General features: G+C 32.5%; 1 protein-coding gene across 3 annotated transcripts in view; it reads left to right on the plus strand.

The window, feature by feature from the left end:
- The window catches only part of LOC139513307 (DNA mismatch repair protein Mlh1-like), a 141448-nt gene that overhangs the window by 84051 nt on the left and 32197 nt on the right, over nt 1-25200 (plus strand). For all 3 annotated transcript variants that reach the window (XM_071301694.1, XM_071301695.1, XM_071301696.1), the window contains 3 exons: nt 12977-13089; nt 20261-20354; nt 22076-22229. In XM_071301694.1, the coding sequence (XP_071157795.1) occupies nt 12977-13089; nt 20261-20354; nt 22076-22229 (361 nt within the window). The remainder of the gene's footprint in view (nt 1-12976; nt 13090-20260; nt 20355-22075; nt 22230-25200) is intronic.

Below are 25200 nucleotides of genomic sequence, written 5' to 3' on the forward strand. Positions count from 1 at the left end.
ACACCTTTAGATAATCATTGCTTGTCCATAGGTCTCAACACTATAGCTGTAAAGGGACATTGCATTGTAACACCTTTAGATAATCATTGCTTGTCCATAGGTCTCAACACTATAGCTGTAAAGGGACATTGCATTGTAACACCTTTAGATAATCATTGCTTGTACATAGGTCTCAACACTAAAGCTGTAAAGGGATATTGCATTGTAACACCTTCAGAGTGCTGGTTTACATAGGTCTCATGTTCATTTTTTCCTTTTTTTAATTGCCTCTGACAGTTTTTTAAAACACGCCATGTGTCAGTTAACATTATGCAACTGTGATATTTACACAAAGTAGAGTGAAGATTTGACCCATTTTTAACATAAACCATCAGTTATATATAAGATATTAAGGAAAAACATGTAAGTTGTTCTAGTACAATAGATATATCATGGAGAAGAGTTACCACAAGGCATTTTATTTATTGTATTTGCTATATAAGAACTTGTATCATTTCAATTTTAACTGAAAATTTTGTTTTTATAAAGTTTTATGAACCAAAATAGACTTTTAAAAATTAGGTTCTTCTTAAAAAAATTCTAAATCTGAAGACTGTAGTTCATTGACTTCAGTCATTCTTGTGCTGAAATTTTTTTTAACATTTTTATTACTGATATTATGCTGTATCCATAGATGTTTTAATGTTTAGGTATGCAATATCCAATATCTGACATAAGAATCATTGCTAATATATGGTAAAATTTTATTCACTTGGCTGAATTTTTTCTGTTTCTTGTAGCAATCATTTTCCCAGTGTATCCCTCTGGTATGTTTTATTATGAATATACAAGAATATTGTGGTGTGTTTTGATTGTTAATGAGTTTTGAGATAACTGTCCAGGGTAAACCAAATGTCAAAAGAAACACCCATACATGATAAATTACCATCATTTATATTATGCCCCTCCCTAAGAACAATTTTATACAGGGGACTTAAGATCACAATTTTTCAGTTATTGTCTTCATTTTGTGTCTGGTGTAACATTGTCATCTTCATCCATCTAAAGGGCCAAGTGAGATTTTCATATAACTTGGCGTCTATCATCCATTGTAATAGTCTGTTAATTTTTACAAAAATCTTCTCCTCTAAAACAATTGGGCCAAATTTCACTAAACTAATTGATAGAAAATAAATTTTGTTTACAAACTGGTTCCCAGTTTGTCTTTGTGTTCCATCTCATTGAAACATAACTTGGGAATGTTACCAGTAAATATACATGTGCATATTGTTTACATTGAAATCTGTGGTAACCCTTCATTCGAGGTAGGGGTAGTTAAGAAATATGCTGCACAGCCCTATATTTTGGCCTTTGAAAAAAATTGTAGTGCATATGAACTTTCAATTCTAGGATAACATTTTTAGCTCACCTGGCCCAAAGGGCCAAGTGAGCTTTTCTCATCACTTGGCGTCCGGCGTCCGTCGTCGTCGTCCGTCGTCGTCGTCCTGCGTCCGGTGTTAACTTTTACAAAAATCTTCTCCTCTGAAACTACTAGGCCAAATTTAACCAAACTTGGCCACAATCATCATTGGGGTATCTAGTTTAAAAATTGTGTCCGGTGACCCCGCCAACTAACCAAGATGGCCGCCATGGCTATAAATAGAACATAGGGGTAAAATGCAGTTTTTGGCTTATAACTCAAAAACCAAAGCATTTAGGGCAAATCTGACATGGGGTAATATTGTTAATCAGGTTAAGATCTATCTGCCCTGAAATTTTCAGATGAATCTGACATTCGGTTGTTAGGTTGCTGCCCCTGAATTGGTAATTTTAAGGAAATTTTGTTGTTTTTGGTTATTATCTTGAATATTATTTCAGATAGAGATAAACTGTAAAAAGCAATAATGTTCAGCAAAGTAAGATCTACAAATAAGTCAACATGACCAAAATGATCAGTTGACCACTTTAGGAGTTATTGCCCTTTATAGTCAATTTTTAACCATTTTTCGTAAATCTTAGTAATCTTTTAGAAAAATCTTCTCCTCTGAAACTGCTGGGCCAAATTATTTGAAACTTGGCCACAATCATCATTGGGGTATCTAGTTTAAAAATTGTGTCCGGTGACCCCGCCAACTAACCAAGATGACCGCCATGGCTATAAATAGAACATAGGGGTAAAATGCAGTTTTTGGCTTATAACTCAAAAACCAAAGCATTTAGAGCAAATCTGACATTGGGTAAAATTGTTAATCAGGTGAAGATGTATCTGCCCTGAAATTTTCAGATGAATTGGACAACCTGTTTTTGGGTTGCGGGCCCTGAATTGGTAATTTTAAGGAAATTTTGCTGTTTTTGGTTATTATATTGAATATTATTATAGATATAGGTAAACTGTAAACAGCAATTATGTTCAGCAAGGTCAGATTTACAAATAAGTCAACATGACCAAAATGGTCAGTTGACCTCTTTAGGAGTTATTGCCCTTTAAAGTCAATTTTTAACCATTTTTCGTAAATTTTATATATCTTTTACTAAAATCTTCTTCTCTGAAACTGCTGTGCCAAATTGATCCAAACTTGGCCACAATCATCTTTGGGGTTTCTTGTTTAAAAAATGTGTCCGGTGACCTGGCCATCAAACCAAGATGGCCGCCACGGCTAAAAATAGAACATAGGGGTAAAATGCAGTTTTTGGCTTATAACTCAAAAACCAAATAATTTAGAGAAAATCTGACATGAAGTAAAATTGTTAATCAGGTCAAGATCTATCTGCCCTGAAATTTTCAGATGAATTGGACAACCTGTTTTTGGGTTGCGGCCCCTGAATTGGTAATTTTAAGGAAATTTTGCTGTTTTTGGTTATTATATTGAATATTATTATAGATATAGGTAAACTGTAAACAGCAATAATGTTCAGCAAAGTAAGATCTACAAATAAGTCAACATGAACGAAATGGTCAATTGACCCCTGTAGGAGTTATTGACCTTTGTAGTCAATTTTCAATCTGCTTCCTTTGTTTAATATTCACATAGACCAAGGTGAGCGACACAGGCTCTTTAGAGCCTCTAGTTTTAAACTTCATAGTAAAAGTGGTACAGTTTTAGCCGTAAAAGGAGTTCCTTTGGGAAATTGCATTGACAATATTTACAGAAATGCAACCTGTAACATTTCAGTGATTTTTGGATCTGTTGGAAACCTTCTATTTGAATACTTTGATATATAAGAGAAGACAATATTGCTTAACATGGCAGCATGTGCCTTCTTGTTGTCAAGTCCGTGTACAGGATCTGCTTACCCTTCCGGAGCACCTGAGATCACCCCTAGTTTTTGGTGGGGTTTGTGTTGCTTATTCTTTAGTTTACTATGTTGTGTCATGTGTTCCAATGTTTGTCTGTTTGTCTTCTTTCATTTTTAGCCAGGTGTTGTCTGTTTATTTTCGATTTATTAGTTTGACTGTCCCTCTGGTATCTTTTGTCCCTCTTTTACACTACTGTTGTCTTTATTCTGCAATCATAAACAGTTGTACAGAATACAATAAATAATAGAACAATTGCTGTATAAAGTAATATCATATATAAGTAAGAGAAATTGTTGCTGAAGTTTTTGCCCTAGGACATCCTATTTAACATTCCTTAGTATGTAGGTATTCATGCTATCTAACATGTTATATCAAATTTAAACGGTTCCTAATTACTGGTATGCAATTATTTGTTTGTTAAAGCATAGAAAATTTATAGACTATTTAATTTTCTTTAGTCATTGCATATTCAACCTTCAAAGAATAAATGTGTCAATGTGTTAGTTTTTGAAATAAGGACAAGCTCATTTCCTGGATTTAAGTGATTATTTTCTGTCAGCATTATGACAATGTTATAAAACATACAATTACCTCCCCCTACTACTGTATCTTATGTGCTTAAACACACACATATTTATATCAGAATTGTGTGTTTATCATTTGCTAACCAATTTACAAATTTTTTATTCTTTAAATAGCAGTGAAGCATATTGAAATTGCCAATTTCTTTTCAATCTTGCCTGTATGTAAAAAAATGTTAACATTATATTTCGACCAATAGGTGACTTTTCTCAATTAAGGTATGTTATTTGGTTGTTTTGTCATTGTCTACCCTGTGTCTCTGTTTATTTGTATTAATATAGTCTTCAACAAAGAAGAAAATGAACCATATAACAGCTTACATGGTACATGGAACCTTAACAAAAATTAAAGACATTAGTGTCTGCTGTACTGAGCTTCCTGATTGGCCTAAATAATGAAAACTGAAAAACCTTTACAAAAAATCTCCTTTGTACTGACTATGGAAAACATTTTGAGAAGTTGTTATTCTGTCAGATGCCTCTTTTAAAGAGACGGTCTGTGCATGTTAAGAACAGTTGCAACAACTCTCAGGGGGTTGGCAGATGGCCTATTGGTAGGCAAAATTTCTTTCTGACTATCCTATATACATTGTGTACCCTCATTTTCCAGTAGCAGTCCAAATTTCCCAATCCTTCGTCTCAAAAGTCTTCTGTTACAGGACTTAACTACTTTGTTTATTGTTAATTTGTTTTCATCTTAAACATACATGAAATATTTGCTACTGGACAGTAAGCAATCAACAATCAATCAATGTTTCTGATAGGTCAATTGTCAAATATTATTTTCATTTTATAAGACATCATAAAACTTTGATGAAACATGATACAGATTGAACTGAGCCTCTGATTAATAAATTTTATCATCTCAGCAATGCATTATCCATGCAAACTCTCATAAATTGCCTTCCTACCAAACATTTTAATTAAGTATTCACAATGAAATTTTTAGCGATATGTCAGTAGGTACAACATGCGTGCTGTACAATGATTTAGAATTAATCACATAAATCATTGTCATATCCTTAACCCTTAATGTCAAGGTTTGCTCAAAACTTTTTGACATAGTGTTCCTCGTTTTGGAAACAATCAACTTTTTTACCTTTGATTAAGCATGAATTTTCTTTTGAAGTTGTTGATAGCTAGAGGTTATTTTTATACCTTAAAAATCTATTTTTATTAATTGATGTTCATACATATACATTTTTTAAAGTAAATATTTATTTCTAAGTCTACTTCCTTATACAATGATTGTTTTTTATTTATTTTTATTTTTTATACAAATAATGTCATAGACATTTGTTTCAATTAGAAATACAATCATTGAATCAAGGATAACATCTTTACTTCCCTTTATGACTTGTTTTGCTGAACTATATCTTACATGGTACAACGTAGTTTAATACATGTAATATATACATTTTTTATAAATTGTGATGTGCACTTACAGCCTTACAGAGATAAAATAAAAAAATTAAAAAAGAGATGTGGTATGATTGCCAATGAGTCAACTATCCACTAGATTTTAAATGAAGTTGATGTAAGCAATTATAAACCACAATATGGCCTTCTTAAATGGGGGGAAATAAAAACTGTAAAGTCAGCTATAAAATGTCCTGACATGACAAATGTGAAACAATTGTTATGATTTTTGATAAACATTTGTGATAAGCCGGTTTGCTAAATAATTTTTCATATATGCACTTGAAAGAGAAGGTACAATTTGATGAAAAATATGGTATATATTTATATATAGTACTTATATAACAATATTCACCCAGTAGATACATTGTACTGTCCTGTATTTTAGGGTTCCGCCCATGAAATTCATTGTCATGTCTGTATTTTAGGGGAATCCACTCAGGAGATACATCACACTATCGTGTTCTGTCTGTATTTTAAGGGATTCCATTCAGGAGATAAATTGTACTGTCTTGTATTTCAGGAAATTCCACTCAAGAGATACACTTTTGTCCTGTATTTTAAGGGATTCCACTCTGGAGATACATTGTACTGTCTGTATTTTAGGTGATTCCACTCTGGAGATCCATTGTTCTATCTGTATTATAGGTGATTCCCTTCATGAGATACATTGTTCTATCTGTATTATAGGTGATTCCACTCTGGAGATACATTGTTCTATTGGTATTATAGGTGATTCCCTTCATGAGATACATAGTTCTATCTGTATTATAGGTGATTCCACTCTGGAGATACATTGTTCTATCGGTATTATAGGTGATTCCCTTCATGAGATACATTGTTCTATCTGTATTATAGGTGATTCCACTCTGGAGATACATTGTTCTATCTGTATTATAGGTGCTTCCACTCTGGAGATACATTGTTCTATCTGTATTATAGGTGATTCCCTTCATGAGATACATTGTTCTATCTGTATTATAGGTGATTCCACTCTGGAGATACATTGTTCTATCTGTATTATAGGTGATTCCACTCTGGAGATACATTGTTCTATCTGTATTATAGGTGATTCCCTTCATGGGATACATTGTTCTATCTGTATTATAGGTGATTCCGCTCTGGAGATACATTGTTCTATCTGTATTATAGGTGATTCCCTTCATGGGATAAATTGTTCTATCTGTATTATAGGTGATTCCACTCTGGAGATACATTGTTCTATCTGTATTATAGGTGATTCCCTTCATGAGATACATTGTTCTATCTGTATTATAGGTGATTCCCTTCATGAGATACATTGTTCTATCTGTATTATAGGTGATTCCACTCTAAAGATACATTGTTCTATCTGTATTATAGGTGATTCCACTCTGGAGATACATTGTTCTATCTGTATTATAGGTGATTCCCTTCATGAGATACATTGTTCTATCTGTATTATAGGTGATTCCACTCTAAAGATACATTGTTCTATCTGTATTATAGGTGATTCCCTTCATGAGATACATTGTTCTATCTGTATTATAGGTGATTCCACTCTAAAGATACATTGTTCTATCTGTATTATAGGTGATTCCACTCTGGAGATACATTGTTCTATCTGTATTATAGGTGATTCCCTTCATGGGATAAATTGTTCTATCTGTATTATAGGTGATTCCACTCTGGAGATACATTGTTCTATCTGTATTATAGGTGATTCCACTCTAAAGATACATTGTTCTATCTGTATTATAGGTGATTCCACTCTAAAGATACATTGTTCTATCTGTATTATAGGTGCTTCCACTCTGGAGATACATTGTTCTATCTGTATTATAGGTGATTCCCTTCATGAGATACATTGTTCTATCTGTATTATAGGTGATTCCCTTCATGAGATACATTGTTCTATCTGTATTATAGGTGATTCCCTTCATGAGATACATTGTTCTATCTGTATTATAGGTGATTCCACTCTAAAGATACATTGTTCTATCTGTATTATAGGTGATTCCACTCTGGAGATACATTGTTCTATCTGTATTATAGGTGATTCCACTCTGGAGATACATTGTTCTATCTGTATTATAGGTGATTCCACTCTGGAGATACATTGTTCTATCTGTATTATAGGTGATTCCCTTCATGAGATACATTGTTCTATCTGTATTATAGGTGATTCCACTCTAAAGATACATTGTTCTATCTGTATTATAGGTGCTTCCACTCTGGAGATACATTGTTCTATCTGTATTATAGGTGATTCCCTTCATGAGATACATTGTTCTATCTGTATTATAGGTGATTCCCTTCATGAGATACATTGTTCTATCTGTATTATAGGTGATTCCACTCTAAAGATACATTGTTCTATCTGTATTATAGGTGCTTCCACTCTGGAGATACATTGTTCTATCTGTATTATAGGTGATTCCCTTCATGAGATACATTGTTCTATCTGTATTATAGGTGATTCCCTTCATGAGATACATTGTTCTATCTGTATTATAGGTGATTCCACTCTAAAGATACATTGTTCTATCTGTATTATAGGTGATTCCACTCTGGAGATACATTGTTCTATCTGTATTATAGGTGATTCCACTCTGGAGATACATTGTTCTATCTGTATTATAGGTGATTCCACTCTGGAGATACATTGTTCTATCTGTATTATAGGTGATTCCCTTCATGAGATACATTGTTCTATCTGTATTATAGGTGATTCCACTCTAAAGATACATTGTTCTATCTGTATTATAGGTGCTTCCACTCTGGAGATACATTGTTCTATCTGTATTATAGGTGATTCCCTTCATGAGATACATTGTTCTATCTGTATTATAGGTGATTCCACTCTAAAGATACATTGTTCTATCTGTATTATAGGTGATTCCACTCTGGAGATACATTGTTCTATCTGTATTATAGGTGATTCCACTCTGGAGATACATTGTTCTATCTGTATTATAGGTGATTCCACTCTGGAGATACATTGTTCTATCTGTATTATAGGTGATTCCCTTCATGAGATACATTGTTCTATCTGTATTATAGGTGATTCCACTCTGGAGATACATTGTTCTATCGGTATTATAGGTGATTCCCTTCATGAGATACATAGTTCTATCTGTATTATAGGTGATTCCACTCTGGAGATACATTGTTCTTTCTGTATTATAGGTGATTCCCTTCTTGAGATACATTGTTCTATCTGTATTATAGGTGATTCCACTCTGGAGATACATTGTTCTATCTGTATTATAGGTGATTCCACTCTGGAGATACATTGTTCTATCTGTATTATAGGTGATTCCACTCTGGAGATACATTGTTCTATCTGTATTATAGGTGATTCCCTGCATGAGATACATTGTTCTATCTGTATTATAGGTGATTCCACTCTGGAGATACATTGTTCTATCTGTATTATAGGTGATTCCCTTCATGAGATACATTGTTCTATCTGTATTATAGGTGATTCCACTCTAAAGATACATTGTTCTATCTGTATTATAGGTGATTCCACTCTGGAGATACATTGTTCTATCTGTATTATAGGTGATTCCACTCTGGAGATACATTGTTCTATCTGTATTATAGGTGATTCCACTCTGGAGATACATTGTTCTATCTGTATTATAGGTGATTCCCTTCATGAGATACATTGTTCTATCTGTATTATAGGTGATTCCACTCTGGAGATACATTGTTCTATCGGTATTATAGGTGATTCCCTTCATGAGATACATAGTTCTATCTGTATTATAGGTGATTCCACTCTGGAGATACATTGTTCTATCTGTATTATAGGTGATTCCCTTCTTGAGATACATTGTTCTATCTGTATTATAGGTGATTCCACTCTGGAGATACATTGTTCTATCTGTATTATAGGTGATTCCACTCTGGAGATACATTGTTCTATCTGTATTATAGGTGATTCCACTCTGGAGATACATTGTTCTATCTGTATTATAGGTGATTCCCTGCATGAGATACATTGTTCTATCTGTATTATAGGTGATTCCACTCTGGAGATACATTGTTCTATCTGTATTATAGGTGATTCCCTGCATGAGATACATTGTTCTATCTGTATTATAGGTGATTCCACTCTGGAGATACATTGTTCTATCTGTATTATAGGTGATTCCACTCTGGAGAGACATTGTTCTATCTGTATTATAGGTGATTCCCTTCATGGGATACATTGTTCTATCTGTATTATAGGTGATTCCACTCTAGAGATACATTGTTCTATCTGTATTATAGGTGATTCCCTTCATGAGATACATTGTTCTATCTGTATTATAGGTGATTCCACTCTAAAGATACATTGTTCTATCTGTATTATAGGTGATTCCACTCTGGAGATACATTGTTCTATCTGTATTATAGGTGATTCCCTTCATGAGATACATTGTTCTATCTGTATTATAGGTGATTCCACTCTAAAGATACATTGTTCTATCTGTATTATAGGTGATTCCCTTCATGAGATACATTGTTCTATCTGTATTATAGGTGATTCCACTCTAAAGATACATTGTTCTATCTGTATTATAGGTGATTCCACTCTGGAGATACATTGTTCTATCTGTATTATAGGTGATTCCACTCTGGAGATACATTGTTCTATCTGTATTATAGGTGATTCCCTTCATGAGATACATTGTTCTATCTGTATTATAGGTGATTCCACTCTGGAGATACATTGTTCTATCTGTATTATAGGTGATTCCCTTCATGAGATACATTGTTCTATCTGTATTATAGGTGATTCCACTCTAAAGATACATTGTTCTATCTGTATTATAGGTGATTCCACTCTGGAGATACATTGTTCTATCTGTATTATAGGTGATTCCACTCTGGAGATACATTGTTCTATCTGTATTATAGTTGATTCCACTCTGGAGATACATTGTTCTATCTGTATTATAGGTGATTCCACTCTAAGGATACATTATTCTATCTGTATTATAGGTGATTCCACTCTGGAGATACATTGTTCTATCTGTATTATAGGTGATTCCACTCTGGAGATACATTGTTCTATCTGTATTATAGGTGATTCCCTTCATGAGATACATTGTTCTATCTGTATTATAGGTGATTCCACTCTGGAGATACATTGTTCTATCTGTATTATAGGTGATTTCCTTCATGATATACATTGTTCTATCTGTATTATAGGTGATTCTGCCCAGGAGATACATTGTACTGTTTTTATGTTAGGGGATTTCCATTATCCTTTTTATTCATTATTTAAAGCATGGAGAGAGTGCAGATTTTTTAGAACTAGGTTGATCCCCTTACAAGTTCATGTGCTGTCCCATATCTGGAACATAAGCAGTGGTTGTCTTTGGTCATATTTTAATGTTATTGGTATTGTTGGAATATGGTGATGATAGCAGATATCTTTATTGCATCTTAGCTACCCCTTAAAGTTGGTGGATTGGGAACTATATTGCATTCACCTTGTTGTTTTCCATAAATTTTTGCCAAACACTATTCTGTTAGTCCAACAAATATTTACACTTTTCTCATGTATTACTGAACAGATTGACTTCATATTGTGTCAGTAAATTGACAATGATGAGTTGTTACATGCAAGCACTTTTTTGGATCTGTCAAAATTTCTTTGGGTTTGAAAGTTTCAATATGTTAAATGAACTTCTCATACTAGTATATATATATACTATTGACCAGAACTACTTAATATTTGGATAGCAGCTTAATAGTGATAAGTTGTTACATGTTTGTGCTTTTTAATCTGTCAGACATTAGTACTCCCTGTTTTTATATACTTGAAATAGGAGTAGGACATCCTTAGCATGACCTGTAATTTCTTGTAAAAATTTCTAGCTTGCCTCTTTATGATGCTTTCTGAGGTTATTAGCTGTGATTATTTACTTAAATAGTTGTTTTTTATAGCATATATTTAAATATCAATCTGTAGAAAAAAAACTGATAATCTGTATGTTTTCAGTTTATGACCCGATACTTATTATTATGTCCAGTGAGAGCATGACAATGTAATGTTTTGTTTGATATCAGCTTGTCACATTCCGTAGTCTTCAGATGATTTATAAACCTTTGGTATATTTTTGACTGTAGTTTAAAATTACACCTTCAGTTGTCCTTTGTAATAACCTTTATAGTCAAGACAACTGCAAAAATAGAAAAGATGACAAAAACAAAAACATATTTTTCCAATATAGGGCTCATAATTCATGAGTGTATTATAGTATTAAACTAGTACCTTCCTTTACTTAGACCTACTGATGCATAATGTAAATCAGTCATTAGTATGAAAGCACTAGTGTTATTGTGACTAAACTTTCCTTGATTTATAGTTCATGAGGTATCACCTAATTATATTACGTGTGACAACCCTACCTAAATGGTATGATGGCTCTCACTGGTACTTAAAAAAAATCAATTTAGTTTTTTATTCAATTGATTGTTCCCTCCCTTAATTTACTTTATTTGGATTAAAAATGCCATGTGACATTTGACTTCTTGATTGGTTTAAATATTTTCTTGTCTTTTGCTCAAATCTGCATTCTTGACATTAATAAATTATAAAAAAAATGGAACCAGATGCAAACCATGCAAAAGTAATCTTATGATACCAAAAATATATAGATATGAAATATTCAAGAAAGAGAACCTTTATTCTTTCAAATTTTTTTAAATAGTTTTAAAATTTGTGCCATTAGCAACTTTTGTTTGGCATTATCGATTGCCATGACATTTAGATTCAAAGAAGAATATAATTACTGATACATTTATATGAAAATGGGACATAATTTGGTGTCATTACATTATTATACATTGGATTGCTTTTTTTTAATTTAATTTATGATATGTGTTATATTTAAATGTTGTTGTCCCTGGCAAAAAACCCTAGCCATATTGGGCACAACTTTTTGGAACTTTTTGTCCTCAGTACTCTTCAACTTTGTACTTGTTTTGGCTTTCAAACTTTTTTCATCTGAGCGTCACTGGTTAGTCTTGTGTGGACAAAACGCACGTCTGGCATATTAAATTTTAGACCTGGTACCTTTTGTTAGCTATTATTCGTGTGTTTCTCTGTCCTATATAATCTCCCATTTATTTGTATTGTAGTCCTTTCATGTAATGTTGTCATTTTAATGTTATATTCAACATTGCCATAAAAGCGGGAGGTTTGGCATGCCACAAAACAAGGTTCAACCCACCATTTTAAGATTTTTTTTCTTAAAATATCCTGTACCAAGTCAGGAAAATGGCCATTGTTATATTATAGTTTGTTTCTGTGTGTGTTACATTTTAATGTTGTGTTTCTGTTGTGTCTTGTTCTACTCTTATATTTGATGTGTTTCCCTCAGTTTTAGTTTGTAACCCAGATTTGTTTTTTTATCAATTGATTTATGAGTATCAAACAGCGGTATATACACTACTGTTGCCTTTATTTATCATTGCATATGTCTCTCAAAGATTCATATGTATTATTTTGTAATTGTATCTTAATTTTCAATCTAGTTGCTATAGTGATTGAGGTTCAAAACCACAACTGAATTGCAGAACAGTGCATTAACTTTATTTGGAATAATTTTTATTTTACCAGTATTCAAATGGTTTATAGAAGGAAAACTCTTGTTTGCCAATGTATTAAATTATATTTCTAGAAATAATTATCAACATGCAATATTTTCTGTTTTAGGGAACTTCTGAATATAAGCCATGAAAACCAGCAGATGTCATTTAAATTAAATGGATATATTACTAATGCTAATTATTCAATGAAGAAATGCACATTTTTATTATTCATTAATCGTAAGTACTTTCTACACCTTTATACAGGTGGATGACATATTATTATGAATGCCAACACTTCTAAAATATTATGTATTATAGCCCTATATAGCTAAGGTTATTTAAGTGTGGGTAATAGTTTAGTTTTGATAATAGATTTACATTGATATTCTTTATAAACTGTGTATAGTAAAGCCCCTTTAAATATTGCAACAGCCCTTTCCATGATTAGATATGCATACAAAATATTCAAACCAATTTGAAAAAATCTATACAAAAAAATAGGGGAAAGGAGCCAACATTATCAGAGATGGATACTTTTAAATTTCAAGAAGAGATTGTATATAAATTTGTAGAGTTTAATTAAACAAAAAAACAAAAAAATTGAAAATTATACTACTACATGTATTTACAACAGTAAATTATGATCTTAGGTGACAACGTGTACTGAATGTTTTTGATTTAAATTAACTAGATTATTGAAACGAGGACACATTAATATGAGGCAAACATATACTATAAATAAGTTAGTTATTGAGGGTATTATTAATACCAGCAATTTATAGATTTCATTAAAATGGAGAAACTCCTAGAATTTTTATCTTGCATTATGATATTAGTCAGGGTTCTTGATCATAATGCTTTACTCAGTACTTGAAGTACAAAATTTTATTTGAAACACCAAATCCTCTTTTTTTTATTTTTCTGTTTCTCAAAATTTTATGACCACAAGTTCTGGTCTGGTGATACATGTATTTTATTAAAGAATCTATGTATGTAAATTCCAATAATTTTGACTTTATTTTATTTTGATTCTGTGAATCAATTCAGTGAAGATATTATAATATTTGAGTCTATATATGTTGTGCACTACACAGCGTAAAATAATAATAGAACAACAAGGATTTATGATATATTACTTGTATCTTGATAAAGTTATAAAAATATATTAGGTACAAAAGGCCATCATGAATGTTTTTCTTGTTTGACGTCATAATTGGTCTAATTATAGGTGTTCAGTGATGTTTAATATTATTTCCACATCTCACACTGTAATGTTGACATGAGAATGACAGCTTTATGTCTTAAACAATAAACGTAATTTTTGTCCATTTGACATCACAGAGTTTATTTTGGTATACAAGTTATAAAATGTAGGTGGGAGTCTTTTTTTTTAAATTTAAATTTGGGGAAAAAATGGTGACTAATTTGTTTTCTAGTAATTTTTCTTTTTTCCTCAACAAAATTAAAGACATTTATGTGTTTAATTGATATTTTGTACCACTAAACATTTTTGAGGTCACACTAATGACATATTTGTAATTCTTGACCCAACACTCCAGGATTTCTTCTGACATTTTATTGTAATAAGCAAGAAATGGGATGCAAAAGCAATTACTTAACTTACTTCAGTAAACACCTCAGGGAACCAGCATACTTAGCGCTTTCTTACTTTATATTATTAGAGATTATTTCCCTTTATGAGAAAAATGTAAAATCACAAAAATACTGAACTCTAAGGAAAATTCAAAACGGAAAGTCCCTAATCAAATGGCAAAATCAAAGGAATGGACAACAACTGTCATATTCCTGACTTGGTACAGGCATTTTCAAATGTAGAAAATGGTGGATTGAACCTGGTTTTATAGCGCTAAACCTCTCACTTTTATAACAGTTGCATCAAATTCCGTTTTTTAGCTCACCTGGCCCGAAGGGCCGAGTGAGCTTTTCCCATCACTTAGCGTCCGGCGTCCGTCGTCGTCGTCCGTCGTCGTTAACTTTTACAAAAATCTTCTCCTCTGAAACTACTGGGCCAAATTAAACCAAACTTGGCCACAATCATCATTGGGGTATCTAGTTTAAAAAATGTGTGACGTGACCCGGCCAACCAACCAAGATGGCCGCCATGGCTAAAAATAGAACATAGGGGTAAAATGCAGTTTTTGGCTTATTACTCAAAAACCAAAGCATTTAGAGCAAATCTGACATGGTAAAATTGTTTATCAGGTCAAGATCTATCTGCCCTGAAATTTTCAGATGAATCGGACAACCCCTTGTTGGGTTGCTGCCCCTGAATTGATAATTTTAAGGAAATTTTGCTGTTTTTGGTTATTATCTTGAATATTATTATAGATAGAGATAAACTGTAAACAGCAATAATGTTCAGCAAAGTAAGATTTACAAATAAGTCAACGTGACCGAAATGGTCAGTTGACCCCTTTAGGAGTTATTGCCCTTTTTAGTCCATTTTTAACCATTTTTCGTAAATCTTAGTTATCTTTTACAAAAATCTTGTCCTCTGAAACTACTGGGACAAATTAATCCAAACTTGGCCACAATCATCATTAGGGTATCTAGTTTAAAAAATGTGTGGCGTGATCCGGCCAACCAACCAAGATGGCCGCCATGGCTAAAAATAGAACATAGGGGTAAAATGCAGTTTTTGGCTTATAACTCAAAAACCAAAGCATTTAGAGCAAATCTGACGCGGTAAAATTGTTAATCAGGTCAAGATCTATCTGCCCTGAAATTTTCAGATGAATCGAACAACCCGTTGTTGGGTTGCTGCCCCTGAATTGATAATTTTAAGGAAATTTTGCTGTTTTTGGTTATTATCTTGAATATTATTATAGATAGAGATAAACTGTAAACAGCAATAATGTTCAGCAAAGTAAGATCTACAAATAAGTCAACATGACCAAAATGGTCAGTTGACCACTTTAGGAGTTATTGCCCTTTATAGTCAAGTTTTAACCATTTTTCGTAAATCTTAGTAATCTTTTAGAAAAATCTTCTACTCTGAAACTACTGGGCCAAATTTAACCAAACTTGGCCATAATCATCATTGGGGTATGTAGTTTTAAAAATGTGTCCGGTGACCCTGCCAACCAACCAAGATGGCCGCCATGACTAAAAATAGAACATAGGGGTAAAATGCAGTTTTTGGCTTATAACTCAAAAACCAAAGCATTTAGAGCAAATCTGACAGGAAGTAAAATTGTTGATCAGGTCACGATCTATCTGCCCTGGAATTTTCAGATGAATCGGATAATTGGTTGTTAGGTTGCTGCCCCTGAATTGGTAATTTTGAGGAAATTTTGCTGTTTTTTTTGTTATCTTGAATATTATTATAGATAGAGATAAACTGTAAACAGCAATAATGTACAGCAAAGTAAGAACTAAAAATAAGTCACTATGACCAAAATAGTCAATTGACCCCCTAAGGAGTTATTGCCCTTCATAGTCAATTTTTAACAATTTTCTTAAAATTTGAAGATTTTCAATAACATTTTCCACAGAAAGTACTGTTATAGATAGAGATAATTGTAAGCAGCAAGAATGTTTAGTAAAGTAAGATCTACAAACACATCACCATCACCAAAACACAATTTTGTCATGAATCCATCTGTGTCCATTGTTTAATATTCACATAGACCAAGGTGAGCGACACAGGCTCTTTAGAGCCTCTAGTTTTACAAGGATGCGTGAACAAAACATAATCGGTAAAAAAGTCAAATATGGTTACAGCAGCCATCACTGTGTTACAATCTCAAGACAAACAAACATATACAAAAAACACAAAAAGCATCTATCAAATTAATAAACACATTCCTTGGTTTGCGTGTTGGGTGTCAGAAAATGCAAACGTCACGAAAAAAAATAATTTGTCATTCAATGTCTATTCACAACATTTATAATTTCATATGGGAAGGCAGGGTTATAAAATCAAAAGTTATGTTAGAATTAGTTTCAGAAACAGACAGAGATTAAAAATTATCCTGCAGTTCTTAAGAATTTTAAGAATCCATATATGGTTAGTACTACTACGCGATTGAAATTATTTTGTCATTTGTCGTTCAAAGTATTATCAAATTTTTAATTAAGAATTGAATGCTCTTTTTTGTAAATTTATTGGGGTATAAAAGCGTTGACTGAAGTACATTTTGTATGAAGCGCAGAAGCGCTTCATACTAAAAATGTGCGCACGGTCAACGCTTTTACAACCCTATAAAGTTACAAAAAAAAGCATGCAATACTTATAATTACATTTTTACCTATAGGATCATGAAAACACGCCTTTTATCAAGTTTTTATTTCATTTACCTGTGCACTTTATTGTGGGACCTCGTGTCATCATGAATGAAAAGTTTTATTGTGATACAACTGCTTAAGGAATAACATGTGATGTGCAGTTAGCCAATCAGAATAACGTATTATAGTGAAACATACATTTAATGTAATTATTAGAAAATAACATTATGACATATAACAGAACAATAACATAATGACATATCATAAAACAATAACATAATGACATATCATAGAACAATAACATAATGACTGGATCTTTAAAAGTACAGAGTCACATTATAAGAAACAAGGAAACACAAAAAGTCGCATATACAAAACACAACAGAACAGCAAAAATGAAAGATAATACAAACATGTTTGTTTATTGGTTAAACACAGAATGGTCCTTTTTTGTTTTTGTTTTTATTTATTTGATTCAATTATTTCTTTTTTTCAATCTTCTTATTAATTTTTTTTAAGAAAAAGGTATTGGCAAACAAACAAAATCATGAGGTCCCAGTATTATCTTTATAAACATAGTTTCCACACTGAAGGCAGAAAAACAATTCAACACAAACTTTTTGACACCAAAATCGAATTCTCAGAAAACAAAAATATTAAGACCATGTTCACACTAGCATTATTTTTAATCGATCTAATTTGAATCAATTTAAATAAAACCCTAATAACCCAAAGTTGCAAACATTGTGTATAAATAGATTCAATTTATAAAATTTATATGGTTGTACACTGATACACACACTTTAAATATAAATGAAGTTATTGTTTCTCTTGAATTAAAAGTTCAAATTTTGATACAGGTGTTCTTGTAGTTTTCATTAATTTTGAAACAAAAAACTGCAGCAAGGAATTGCAACAAAGAAATGCTACGGTTCATGAAAAGAAGGGGAAAAGAACCAACAGAAGAAAAGAAAAACACACAAATTCATGGTACAGCGAAGACAATTTTTTTCTGTTTTTTTTTTACTTGGCTTATATATAATGCTTTTACACAAAGGTCTGTTATTAAACAGATAAAATATTGGTTAAACCACAAACCACTGATACATTGAAGACCTGTTGGTGACCCTCTGCTGTTGTTGTTTTTTATTTGGTCGGGTTGTTGTCTCTTTGACACATTCCCCATTTCCATTCTCAATTTTAATTTTATATATATATGTAACACTCCCAAACGTGTCCTTCCCCCCAAACGTGTCCGATTCTCCCAAACGTGTCTTTTCTCCCTAAACGTGTCCGAAATGTACAATATTTCCCAAACGTGTCCGATTTCATAACCCCCAAACGTGTCCGATAATTGTTATTCGCCAAATCGTGTCCAATATTTAATGCCAAAACGTTACACGTCTTTTAGCGCTTTTACATGTATCTCTTCTATGATGGGAGACACACGTGATGAAGATGTCATTTATCAGATTAAGTTAGTTCGATGTAGGTTTTTAATGATTATAATAATTGCAAAATTAATCTGTTATTATTAAGTAACTTTGACTGCAGTTGTTTATTGTCCAGTTGCAAGTATTTCATATTCGTTTAGAGCGAACATACACATAGTTCTGGGGTTGAATTAATCGTTAACTTTGATAATTATTTTGTACTTATAAACTCCGATGATGCCTTTTATATTTATCCGAATATTGCATGGCGGGGTTTTAACAGTATTTTTTTTTACTTTTGTCAATAGTTTGTGTGTATTTCAAAAGCCCATCAAATTATAAACTTGTTATCCTGGTTTTTAATAAATTTTAGGTTTCCACCATCACTAAAGACACACGATAAGAAACATAACGTCCAGTGCCAAATATTTCATGCATAAGTTTTATAGATTCTTTTTTTTATGAATATTACTGTTATGTGATCAACGCCGGTTTTAAATGCAAATTTATTTTGTAGTGTATAAATAAACTTTAGAATGTTGATTACGTATTGTCCAGTTGCAAGTACTTCATGCATATTTAGAGCTCACAATAGTTTTGCAAGTTTTAATGTTTTTACAGTTGTACTGTACACATTAACTTTAAACTAAACTTTAAACTGATGATCGCGTATTGTCCAGTTGCAAGTATGTCATGCACATTTAGAGAGAACATACACGTTTTAATGTCTTTGCAGTTCTATTTAGAGAGAACATAGGCTACCTGTTTTTTTTTGTTTTTTTGTTGTTGTTTTTTTTACATTTTAACATACATGTTTTAATGGTTTTTTTGTTCTTTTGTTAAGATAAACTCTAGACTGCTGGTTGCATATTGTCCAGTTGCAAGTATTTCATGCAAATTAGAGAAAACATACAAGTTTTAATGTTTTTTTCAGTTCTACTGAATAAATTAACTTTAGACTGTTGATTGCGAATTGTCCAGTTGTCAGTATTTCATGCATAATTAGAGAGAACATTAAAGTTTTAACACGCAGAGAAAGGGACCCTTTGACCCATTAACTGTACTGTTTAACTCAACATGTCTGCTTACAATTTACAAACGAAATAGCCGAAATGACGCCCCCACTTTAAGCCAGTTTAATTCTTCCGTTTTGAAAAAGTACTAACGTGCTTATGTATATTTTTAATAAAATGGTAAAATTATTTTTTAATGAAATAGCAATAACCAAATAACGCTTGATATGGACACGTTTTAAGGGATTGGACACGTTTTGGGGTTAGTTGAGAAATGGACACGTTTGGGCGTTTATGCAAATGACACACTTTGGCGCAGTTTTCAACTAGACATGTTTGGGGGAATCGGACACGTTTGAGGGTAAGGACACGTTTCTGAGTGTTACATATATATAGGAATATTATGTCATTACACATGTAGTTTTGTCGTTATACATGCACATTTATTATTTTCTATTCAATTGTACTAGATTAAACCGATCTTTGCGTTCACATTTAAAGTTAGATCGGTTTACTTTAGATCGATTCAAACTAAACTATCTCTTTTATTGTTTTACTTTAGTCTGATTGAAGATCGATTCAAAGTGTTCACATTAGCCCTAAAACAGATCTAAAGTGAACTTATCTAGTTTAAATCGATCTGAATGTCCTAGTGTGAAGGGGGTCTAAGAGGCAGAATAAACTTTAATGCTGTTTTTTTTGGGTTTTTTTCAGATCGACTTGTTGATTCAGGATCACTAAAGAAAGCAATAGATAATGTATACCAAGCCTATCTTCCCAAAAACATGCATCCATTTCTTTATCTCAGGTATAACAGTTAATTTTAATTGATAAATAGAAAACATGATCTATATTTAATCAAAATCTGAACTTGTTAGAGTTTAAACTTATACTAAAATTGTGTACAACCCCTACCTCTATTTTTTGCCTATTTCAAAATTCATTTTTCACTGCAATAGTATGTTATTTACTGGTAACAGTCCAAAGTTCTGTCTCTATGAGATGAAATATAGAGATCATATCTGGGAACCAGTATGTCAACAAATCAAATTATCTATGAATATTGTATATCTCCCCACAAGAGTCGTGGTTTGAGAAGTAGTTGTATTTACAAAGTGCAACCTTGAAGCATTTCTGTTTCAGCAGTATTTATAGGTAAGGAAGAAGGAAACTGCAGTATCAATGTATAATATGAAAATAAGGAGATGTGGTATGATTGTAAATGAGACAAAAAATCACCAGAGACCACACTACCTAGATGTTTGCAACTATAGTTCAAATGTTCTGCCATATGAATACTTGCCTATGTGCGACTACTTTTAATCTGTATTTTATATTAATATTGCATCTAGTTTTGACACATTTAGAATTACAATCCTGTCTGTCAACCAGGTCAAACATCACTTGTGTTATACCGGGGTAAATCATCTTTCCTATTGTCAGTTTGACCTTGTCTGCATTTCAGTAGTTTTGATACGTAAATAACATATAAATTCCATGGAAAGTAAAGAGAAATAGGAGAATTGAAATCAGAAAATAACTATAATAAAATAGAGTCTTTCTTGTTTCAGCAGTACTGAATGATAATGTCCGAACTGTTCTTTCAGCAATGCTATATTGTATATTTCCACAGAACTGTTCTTTTAGCAGTAATATATGATAAATGTCCACAGAACTGTTCTTCCATCAGTGCTGAATGATAAATGTTCACAGAATTGTTCTGCCAGCAGTGCTTCCAGCAGTGCTGAATGATAAATGTTCACAGAACTGTTCTTCCAGCAGTGCTGAATGATAAATGTTCACAGAACTGTTCTGCCAGCAGTGCTGAATGATAAATGTTCACAGAACTGTTCTTCCAGCAGTGCTGAATGATAAATGTTCACAGAACTGTTCTTCCAGCAGTGCTGAATGATAAATGTTCACAGAACTGTTCTTCCAGCAGTGCTGAATGATAAATGTTCACAGAACTGTTCTGCCAGCAGTGTTGAAAGATAAATGTTCACAGAATTGTTCTTTCAGCAGTGCTGAATGATAAATGTTCACAGAACTGTTCTTCCAGCAGTGCTGAATGATAAATGTTCACAGAACTGTTCTTCCAGCAGTGCTGAATGATAAATGTCCACATAACTGTTCTTTCAGCAGTGCTGAATGATAAATGTCCACAGAACTGTTCTTTCAGCAATGCTTCATGACAAATGTCCACAGAATAGTTTTTACAGTGGTGTACACCCAGGCTTTATGGGCTGATATATGATTGTTGTAATATATATAGTCAATGATGACAGATTTATGATACAGGCTCTTACTAAACTCTAGTTATTTCTTGTCTAAGAAGAAAGCTGTGGCTGCTAGACTTAAACATTCTGTTACTGGATTTAGCAGCTGTTATTATAGATTAATAAGGTAAAAAATGGCGAAACATGATATCTGCATGTTAACAGCTAATTGCTATTAAAATAAGTATACAAACTTAAACAAAATATATTTGATTTAACAGATAGAATGCATTTTGAATTTTTTGTCTTCCAGCCTAGAGATTGCCCCTCAGAATGTTGATGTTAATGTCCACCCAACTAAGCATGAGGTTCATTTTCTGCATGAAGATGCTATCATAGAAAATATACAAGAAGTTATAGAAACAAAATTATTGGGATCAAACCAGTCAAGGACATACTACACACAGGTAAATAACAAGAAAATGTCCATATATATTAGGAAGTACAACAGATGCACAACAACACCCGACTCCTTAAAAGAAGGAGACATACAATTAAAACAAACAAAGACGAACATGTGACTCTATCTATAATAAACTTGGCCCTTTAGTTACACAGAGGAAAATATTTTGTAAAAATTTACAAAAATTTACAAAATTTAAGAAAAATTGGTAAAAAAGGACTATAAAGGCCAATAACTCCTTAAGGGGTCAACTGAACATTTTGATCATGTTGACTTATTTGTAGATCTTACTTTGCTGAACATTATTGCTGTTTACAGTTTATCTCTATCTATAATAGTATTCAAGATAATAACCAAAAACGGCAAAATTTCCTTAAAATTACCAATTCATGGGCAGCAACCCAACAACCGGTTGTCCGATTCATCTGAAATTTCAGGGCAGATAGATCTTGACCTGATGAACAATTTTACCATGTCAGATTTGCTCTAAATGCTTTGGTTTCAGAGTTATAAGCCAAAATCTACATTTTACCCCTATGTTCTATTTTTACCCATGGTGGCCATCTTGGATGGTTGGCAGGGTCGCCAGACACATTTATTAAACTAGATACTCCAATGATGATTGTGGCTAAGTTTGGTAAAATTTGTCTTAGTAGTTTCAGAGGAGAAGATTTTTGTAAAAGTTAACAGATGACGCCGGACGACGACGACGGACGCAAAGTGATGACAAAAAAGTATGTGTATTACATGTCTTAACTAAATATTAAGTAAAAGTGTTTTGTCAATATGTCATACAGTTTCTGATAATCCCGAATAAAAAATTTATGAACATGACCTTGACCTCATTTTTAGCTCACCTGGCCCAAAGGGCCAAGTGAGCTTTTCTCATCACTTGGCGTCCGTTGTCCGGTGTCCGTAAACTTTTACAAAAATCTTCTCCTGAAACTACTGGGACAAATTTTACCAAACTTGGCCACAATCATCATTGAGGTATCTAGTTTAATAAATGTGTGCGATGAGCCGACCAACCAACCAAGATTGCCGTCATGGCTAAAAATAGAACATAGGGGTAAAATGTAGATTTTGGCTTATATTTCTGAAATCAAAGCATTTAGAGCAAATTTGACTGGCTAAAATTGTTTATCAGGTCAAAATCTATCTGCTGTGAAATTTTCAGATAAATCGGACAACTGGTTGTTGGGTTGCTGCCCCTGAATTGGTAATTTTAAGGAAATTTTGCCGTTTTTGGTTATTATCTTGAATATTATTATAGATAGAGATATTATAGATAGAGATAAACTATAAACAGCAATAATGTTCAGCAAAGTAAGATCTACAGATATGTCAACATGACTAAAATGGTCAGTTGACCCCTTAAGGAGTTATTGCCCTTTATAGTCATTTTTTACAAATTTTTCGTAAATTTTTGTAATCTTTTACAAAAATCTTCTCCTCTGAAACTAATGGGCCAAATTTAACCAAACTTGGCCACAATCATTTTTAGGGTATCTAGTTTAAAAAATGTGTGCGTTGACCCAGCCAACCAACCAAGATGGCTGCCATGGCTAAAAATAGAACATAGGGGGAAAATGTAGATTTTGGCTTTTTACTCTTAAACCAAAGCAGTTAGAGCAAAGATGTCCTGGGTTAAATTTTTATCAAGTCAATACCTATTTGCTGTGAAATTTTCAGATGAATTGGACAACTGGTTGTTGGGTTGATGCCTCTAATTGGTAATTTTTAAAGAAATTTTGCTATTTTTGTTTATTATCTGGAATACTATTATAGATAGAGATAAACTGTAAACAGCAAAAATGTTCAGCAAAGTAAGATCTACAAATAAGTCAACAAGACCAAAATGGTCTGTTGATTTCTTTAGGAGTTATTGCCCTTTATAGTCAATTTTTAACCATTTTTTGGCTTATAACTCAAAAACCAAAGCATTTAGAGCAAATCTGACATGGGGAAAATTGTTAATCAGGTCAAGATCTATCTGCCCTGAAATTTTGAGATGAATCGGACTACCTGTTGATAGGTTGCTGCCCCTGAATTGGTAATTTTAAGGAAATTTTGCTGTTTTTGGTTATTATCTTTATCTATATTATTATAGATAGAGATAAACTGTAAACAGCAATAATGTTCAGCACAGTAAGATCTACAAATAAGTCAACATGATCAAAATGGTCAGTTGATCCCTTAAGGAGTTATTGCCCTTTTAGTCTATTTTTAACAATTTTTATAAATTTGGTAAATTTTTGTAAATTTTTAAGCCTAAGATCTTTTAAACACTGTAGTTTAGTGGTTAACTTGTGCACTAAAACTTGATATTCCTTGTGAATGTTCTGGTGCAGGTTCATTCAACTTGTTATAATTACATTATATTACTCCCCTTTAACAGAAAGAGCAGTAAATAATACAAGATAGAAAAGAGCATGATGTCATACTATGATAATTAGACTTGGATTTACAATGTAAAGGGCTTGTCCTGACAATTACTGCTGAATAAAATATATTTATTTGGCCATTTGATCGTATGTAATTAAAATATAAGATCTAGAGAGCTCATCAAGTTAAATGACATTTACTACCATGTTTAAACCATTATAGTTATTTTTGTGCTAATATCTTCCTTATATAGTTATTTTGATGATGAATTCAGGTGATTAGATTCATAAATATCTTTTTTTTATACACAACCATATTATTTGCGCAGCAGAAACATTGTTTTTATTATAGAGAAATGTTGTGCTTCCTGCAAAACAACTACTTTTATATCAATAATGTTATTATAGTTGTTATTTTGCCCATTTCTCACATGGTCTAATCAAAGTACTGAACATCGGATGACCTCAAGTTCTTGTGGATGGTCAAAATCACTTGTCACAGAAAAAAATCACATCTCTACCTGAAACTGAGGTTAATGTATAGAGATATTTTTTTCTGAGACTGTGCATGGCTGATGAATAACTGACAGG

The sequence above is a fragment of the Mytilus edulis genome, chromosome 2, assembly GCF_963676685.1.
Source record: "Mytilus edulis chromosome 2, xbMytEdul2.2, whole genome shotgun sequence".
Taxonomy (NCBI): Eukaryota; Metazoa; Mollusca; class Bivalvia; order Mytilida; family Mytilidae; genus Mytilus; species Mytilus edulis.